The 7,779-nt window shown below is 45.8% G+C and overlaps 1 protein-coding gene across 1 annotated transcript in view; it reads left to right on the top strand.

The window, feature by feature from the left end:
• The window catches only part of SCAF11 (SR-related CTD-associated factor 11), a 28,458-nt gene extending 26,744 nt beyond the window's left edge, over positions 1 to 1,714 (top strand). Inside the window, exons 12-14 of the mRNA XM_010190626.1 lie at positions 462 to 632; positions 1,130 to 1,249; positions 1,586 to 1,714. Of these exons, the coding sequence (XP_010188928.1) occupies positions 462 to 632; positions 1,130 to 1,249; positions 1,586 to 1,714 (420 nt within the window). The remainder of the gene's footprint in view (positions 1 to 461; positions 633 to 1,129; positions 1,250 to 1,585) is intronic.
• The last annotated feature ends 6,065 nt before the right edge of the window (positions 1,715 to 7,779 follow it).

Here is a 7,779-nt window from a genome sequence, read left to right as displayed (position 1 = left end):
AGGAATGCAAGTGTTGTTTAATGTAACTTCTTTATGTATGTTTAGGTGCTGATTTTTTAAAAAAATGTTAATCTGATTTACAAAACAGGCTTCCCATCCTCTCCTGTGGCAAGCTGAGAGGTTCTGCAGCCATAAGCTCCCTTCTTCCCCTTGTGCTAACGCCCTGCGTGCCTGTTTGCAGGAGACTCCGTTTGCTTTGTCACTGGGATCAGAACAGGAATCTGGCAGCCACAGTGGTGACATGGAGGATGCTCTGCTGCTTTTCAAGCTTTGTTTTTTTCCCCCTTTGAGTAGATCTGATCCAATGTATGTACCTTCCATAGTAATGGACAGTGAGGAAATTAGCCAATGAACTAAAGCATGTGGTGTTAATGCTGTTTCTGTAGCTGCTGAGACTTCTTGAAAGGCACATTGTCATCCTGAAGGATAACCCATTAACTACTGATAACTTTTTGAAACAGAGTGTTCCGAATGCTGCTCATGTCAGTAACAACATGAGTGCTCCAGCCTTGCCTGCTCCAGCAGCAGCCCTGGGAAACATGGGAACAGTTCAGGGACCAAGTTTGGGTAATGCAACGTCGTCAAGTCACGCCAAAAGCTCTAACACAGCTGTAAAACTGGGAGAGAGCAAAGCGAGTGTAACAGTGGAAGCCAGTGCAGATAGCTCGAAGAAGGACCAGGCAAGTTCAGAGTATATTTATATATACACTGTTTTATATATTTATATATAAAATACATCTATAAATTTTATATATTATATATATAAATGTTGATATACTAAAAAGTAGCAAACAATGGCAGTACCCATGCTGTGTAATGTACTTGATACCATCGGGTATGTGATAGTTTTGGGGTCGCTGTAGGATGTAAACAAGCAAGCTGACTCTTTTAATGTAGTCTTTAAAGCAGCACTATTATGAATACTAATTCATTATTATTACTTTAATTACTGTGCAACAAGGTTCTGTTCATGGTAAAAATGCAGGCAGCTCTTGGGGAAGCTGAGCTGTGGTTGAGGGGAGCGTGGGTCTCTGGTCCTCTCTAGTAACTTTTTCTGTGAAGTTTTAATTTGTGATTGATAAACTGTGTCCTCAGTGAAAAATAACTCTCAAGTCTGTTTTTTCACCAGAAATTGTTAATTCAAGAAAAGGCAGCACAAGAGGTCAAACTGGCTATTAAACCTTTCTACCAAAATAAAGACATCACTAAGGAAGAATATAAAGAGATTGTGCGGAAAGCCGTAGATAAAGTAAGTTGTGTAGTAATCTGAAATGATGCATTTCAACTCAGGTAGGGTTTGGGGTGGATTTGTTCATCTTGTAGGAACAACTGGTAGTTGCTGAGAAGGGAAACATGGAAAAGGAAAATACCTTTGCCTTTCTCTATCCACAAGAGCTTTCTCGGCTCCTCAGAGCATAATTCACTGTGTGAATGACGTGAACGGGGAGCATTAGGAGTTTCCGAAGTTGTTCTGGCTGAGATGGAGAAACCTGGGGTGTTGGGAGAATACATCAATAACGGATGGAACGGTGGCAAACAGACAGAAATGCTTCAAACACTTAATTTTTTTCTTTAAAACTTGTAGGTTTGCCATAGCAAGAGCGGAGAAGTCAATTCTGCGAAAGTGGCAAACCTAGTGAAAGCGTACGTAGACAAATACAAACATTCACGGAAGAAAAATCCCGAAGAGGCGGTCTCCTGTGAGAAGAAATAGAACACGTTTTCAGTTTTTAATTTTATTCTTTCTGCAAAGTGCAATTTCAACATGTACCGTTAACTGAAAATAGTACATGACAGTGATTTAAATCTGGTTTTGATAAAATTATTTTTCAATGTAGTATATAATGTTTTGTTCTAAAGAAATACAGATCTACAGGGCAACTTCTTTATTCCTTTTTAAAAAAAACAGATGTCTAAGAGAAATAAGGTGTAAAGAAGAATCGTTAGGAATGTACGATTGTGTGGATACTTAGATGTACAGCGTTTTGACTTGAGTAACAGAGTGCGTTAAATTAGAAACTTCTGTCTGAGTACGTGGGTTTGGAGCAGGTATGTACAGTGCATATAATCGGTCAGATTAAAGTAATTTTTTTTCTTTTGATTTCTCCCTAATTATAGGAAAGATAAAATAATGTATTGCCTTGACAGATATTTCTAGCGTTAACTGGACAGACTGAATGCAGGGGTCACAATGTGTATATAAAAAAGCACATGGAGTTGTCTGAACAGAGGAGCTGTTTGGATTTTAAGGAGAGAAATCATAAACGGTGAAATGCAGTGCCCAGAGCCATGGGTGCTGCATGTCTGTTGTAACACCAAATAAAAATTATGCTGCTTGGTTTTGTTTGTGATGTTTTTCAATTTGTTTAAAGATAGTGGGCTGAATTTGAGTAACTTTCATTGTGCTGAAAGCCCTGGGTCACCACACACCGACAGCCTCGGTTCCAGTCTCACCCTGCCCTTAACCCGTAGGGAATCGGTCAGCAAGAGCTGGGTGTTCAGAAACAGGAATCAGTTTCTTCCTCAAGTAAAATTAAGAAAGCTGGAATCTGTTCCTGGGCTCTCAGCTCATCAGAGACTGCCAGTTGTGCCAATTTCAGCTGCAGATAGTGCTGCTCTTCCTTAGGATCAGTCACCAGCCTGGGATCACTGAATGTGTGCAACCTGGTGCCAGGTGCAACAGCTTTTCCACTTCCCTGAGCCCTTTTATGTAGAGAGGTACCACCAGCATTTTAAAAGCAAATGTGGGATCACTGAAGGTGCGAGGGCAATGCTTACACCTAAGATAAAACCAGTTTTACTGAGGTAGCAGCAGGGGAGGGGTGCAGAAACACAGATCACTATGAGCTCCTTAGGGAAAGAACAGCTTGGGGTCCTGCAGATTTGAGCGGAGGGGGAGCTGTGCTCTGAGATTTACACTGAAATAAATCTGTTCATTCCCTTACTGTTAAAATCTCACGCAGTAACAGCCCTGGGTGCTGGCTCAGCCTGGCTGCTGCTCCAGCCAGAGGTCTCATGGCCCACAAGTGCCAGTGAACCATTTGGACAGGAAGGAGCAGGAGAAAGCCAGGGGTTCCCCAATGAACTGTTCTTGGTGGACACCACTGTCTTAGCCTGTAAGCAGCCTTTGCAGAAGCCTGAGGATGACATAGGGGATATTCACCCCGTGCACACGTTGGTTATGTAGAGGTACCCGTGTAAAAGATGTGGTGTTTGTCACGACGGTTGGTCACTCGGTTTTAACGTTAGCTTTCTGCACTCTGAAGCATTTGCCTGTCTGTATTTATTTCTGTGTGCCTAAAGAAGAATACTATGTAAATTGGATACGTTAAGTTTTCTACAGTCAAGCCAGGTTTTAGCTTTTTCAAAATACTCGGGTTTACAGTGTGGTAGCAGTTTGTATGATCTCTTGAACTATTTTAAGCTAAGATGGGTGACGCTTTCTGAACAATGTTGTAGCAAATTGCTATGTCTATCCTGGTTTATCACGCCATGCGTACTTCTTTTTATTACACTATCCTGCTCTGAATTCTTGGACTGTAATGACTTTTTGTATCTTTATACAGTTGAGCCTTGCTATAGTGCTCCTTTCAGGAGCCAGATAAATGCTTTGTGGGTTTGAGGTTTTTTTTTTTTTTTCCTTTTAGAGGTGGAAATTGGGTGGGCAGGACCCATGGAGGATTTAACCTGGGCGAGGGGAGGGTCAGTGATGTCCTGATTTGCAGCCCCTGGCTGGAGGATTGGTGTCACTTGCTGCCACATTGCTGGGTGGTGACGATAGTGATGCTCCACTGTATGGCAAGACGTAATGACGAATATTGGATAGAGCAGCCTGTGAGTAGCTTTATTTTTTATGATGAAATACTTCAGAACTCATCAGAAAATTAGGTTCATTACAGTTTCTATGTTGACTTTTTTAAAAATGCATTGCCTTAATACATAGATGATTTCTATTTTTCCTGAAAAGCAGTAAGGTCTCTGGTGTGACTGCCCCAGAAGGGGTGTACCTTAACCGCCTAGTCCTGTTTTTGCTAAAATAGTATGAAAGCTGTATTTCTATTTATTGAAACTCCTTGTACTGAAAGTCCCAACCTGCACTAGCACTGAAGGCCGAGGCATGGGGACGCTGAACCCCCTCGCTGCCTCTCAGGTATCGGTAATTCCTTCGACCCAAATTGCCTTGAGGAAAACAAGTGTGACGCTGTGTACGTACGCCTTCCGCGAAGTTATGCAAAGGGAAAGGGTTTTCCTTGCACTCTTCCGCTGTCTCCCTGTGCGCGCTGCTCGAAGGCCTCAGCCTAAAGAGGTGGCTTGGGAGCACAGTGGCTGTCCCAGGTCCACACCGTGGTGGTTGTAGCATAAGGCTGGAGTGCTGTCTACTGAAAAAATACTCTAAAATCAAGCTAGTTTTGTGTAGTGCTTAACAGTTTCTAATAAATTCTTTTCACTAAGCTGGCAGTAGTCTGTGTTTGGTGTTCAACGACTCTGGCTCAATGTGGGGTAATTCAGAAAGCAATTTAATATCTTCGGTACATGAGAATCTTCTACCTTGTTCTGTGTTGTCTGGGCCCTGCCTTTACACCTTGTTTTTGGTTGGTCTGTCCTCCCCCTGCCGTGCCTGTCTGCAGGTGCTCCAGGCTGAAATAAAACCAAATGCATGTGGCAAAATGTCCATTTCCTGCGAGTGCTGCGATGGGGCCTCACGTACGAGGTCTCGCAAAGCGCTGTGGGGCTCCTCGGTGAAAAGCAGAGCAACTGTCCCAGTGCTGGGCGGTGACAGCCTTGGTGGGGGAGGACAGACCCTGGACTGCTCAGGTCACTGGGGAGTGGGAGGTGCCATAACAGCAGTGTGTAAAACAAATATGTCGATTCTAAAGGTGAACTCACACCTCTTGAATTACAGATATGAAACAGCTCTCCACAGATTTTTCATTATTGGTAGTATTATCCACATTAATCAATATTTTTATAAAATTAAAGACAACGGTAAGGACAATACAGTAGGTTACTGAAATTGGCTACAAAAGAGTAATTATTAGATGCAGCAACGTTCAGAATAATGAATGGACCATCTATGAAGATCTTTCTTTTAAAAAATCACAAACCTAGAGACTAAAAAACCCTAAAAGCACAAGTAACTACTTGTGTCAGAGGAGATGAACTGTGAGGAGGCCCAGGCTGGGACATGGAATTTGACTTGGACTTGACTCTTTCCAAGATTCCTCAGTCACAGCTCCCAGAGCTCACACCCGATCAAGCTGTCACCCTGCTCTCGTTTTCACAGGCTGTGCAGTGAATGCAGGTGATCTAGCAGTGCAGGAGGTGCTCATTGTCCACAGTGAAGACAGGATCCACACCCAGAGTGGAATCACTGCAGGAGCCAAACCCAAGGAATTTTGGCATCAGGTTATCGTATAATTAGTCCTGAAGTGTTGCAGAAATTAAATCTAAACCCACTGATTTCTTATGAGGAGCATCAATCAAAAATAGCCAGGGATCTGTAGATGCTTCAGTGCAATAGCAGGTGGGATGAAAGAAAGCAACAACTCTTGTAAGTCAGAGATACCTATAAACTCCAGAGCCTTTTGTAAAAATCCCAGGAAGGAGCTCACACGTGGTGGGCAGCATCACAGAACCGTTAAGGTTGGAAGAGACCTCTAAGCTCAAGTCCATCAACCTAACACCACCCTGCCCACTACTCCATGTCCTGAAGTGCCACATCCACACAGGGTACCTGGTGGTTAATGACTGTACCAGAGTGATGAACTCAGATATTGCTCTGAAAACACGACCATGTCTCGGAGACACAAGCTCCACTTCTGCTGTAGTTGTCTTTGACCAATGCCAACAAACTACAGACCTGCAGCTCTCTCTGCAAAGCACATGGCTTTGCTACACAACCTCAGCATCCCGAAAAACAAGGGATTACACAACCAGCTCAGGGGGTGGAAGACCTTCCTCGCCAGGGGATTCAACCCTTACCTCCCTCTCGCCGACAGCTCTGGAGCCACATCAAGTCACAAGGGCACACGGAGATGGACACCTGCAGCCTCGCGTTGCGCCCTGAGCTCCAGCCTGGTGTCCCAGGGCAGTTCCTAGAGGAGAATTCACGGACTATTCAAATTTAAAGAGGAAACATGAAAGACACAAGCACACAGCGTAGGCACCTCATGTCACACGAGCTGGGGCAGGTGGATTAAGTTTTTGAGGCCCTGTGGGTTCTGCCATAGCATAGTTGGCCAAGACTGCACAGAGGCTTAGGACAGAAAAGAGATTGGAAGTTGTGGCCCTTCTAAACCGCCCCAGCCCCAGGGGATGTAGGAGGACAGCGCCACCAGCACAGTGTGCTGCCCAGAGCAGCATCAGAGCTCTGGGGTCGTGAAGGTTACGTCCTGAGTAGCACTGGGAGGCGCACCCAGACCAGCACCCCCCTGTTCTTCATTGCCTTGATGGCGTCTTATTCCAAAGGAGAAAGGAAAAAGCACTGCACCTGCTTCCTCCCTCATCGCCCCCTTCACTGGAGACCAACAAAGCGACCGAGCTCCAGGGAACATTCCCGGGGCCCTGGGCTGGCCATGAGGAGCCCACTGCAGCCAGCAGCAGAACTGGGGTGAGGGTCCAACCGCCCATCCTGGCGGCTGCTTCACACTTTGTGAGTGACTGCATAACTCCATCCTAAACCATACAAACACAGGGAGCCCTGCCCACAGACAAGGAACAAGCAGACAATTCGGTAAAAGAAAATTTTACTCTCAGCCAAAACAGCAACCTACCCACGGACACGTGGATTTAAAAACCCCAAACAACAAAAAACAGCAAACCCTCTCAAAATGCCGTTTGCAGCAAATCCACCTAAAAGGTGTTCAAAGGCTTCCTTAAAACAGCTGTCCAAAAAGCACTCAACATAAAAGCAGGCAATAGCCCTTACCACGAATACCTCTCTATGACCTTTTGCTGTTCCAATACTGCATTTCTTCCCACTTAAAGTAAAAAGCCCATCTGCCCATCCTGCCTTGGTAAGGTATCGGCCCAGATGACTCTGGTTATCTCACCATCACAGATGGGAAGAAGCCATGGCACACATGGCAACAACACTGTGGCACAGCAAACTGTGCCACAAGCACGTGAGAAGCACCGGGCTGTGAAAACCAACCAAGGATGGTTTTGAAGTCACAGTAATTTTAAGAATGTCTTGCCATCTCACCACACACAAACTGATGCTAACTTCACTCATTACAGCCAGCCTTGATTTCTCCACCACTGGAAGAACGATGCATGAACTCAAGCCAGTCCACGTGACACTTCCCTTGTCTGATGGCTCCAGACACACAGCGTTCACCCCCGCCCCGCACCACAGCCCCCCAGCCACGCAGGAGGGCACCGAGCAGCCTCTTGACCCCACAGCCTCCACCCCTGCCCGCTCCACAGCTTGCACACACCTCACCTCACCCCGCAAGGAAAAGGACGTTGGCCACAAGGCCCTCTGCAGCCACCCATGCAAGGAACCAGTGACAGCCTAACCCCTGCCTGCTGGAAAGGGCAGAGGAGGGAGCAGGAGCACGACGGGATGATTTGGGGTATCCCTCGCTATGGCACCTCACCCCATCACAAGAAACTGCTGATTTATTCCCCCCAAGGCCAGGCCGTGCGTTATCTCCACATTGCAGCTGAGACAGCTCCATGTGCCGCGAGTTCCTGCAGGCCACCAAGGAGGCCTTGGGCAGCAACACGAATTGAACTCAAATCTCCTTATGGCTGCAGGGCTTCTCCCTCCGGGCT

This window comes from Mesitornis unicolor, unplaced genomic scaffold, assembly GCF_000695765.1.
Source record: "Mesitornis unicolor isolate BGI_N332 unplaced genomic scaffold, ASM69576v1 scaffold23900, whole genome shotgun sequence".
Taxonomy (NCBI): domain Eukaryota; kingdom Metazoa; phylum Chordata; class Aves; order Mesitornithiformes; family Mesitornithidae; genus Mesitornis; species Mesitornis unicolor.
This window is presented reverse-complemented; position numbering and strand designations above follow the sequence as displayed.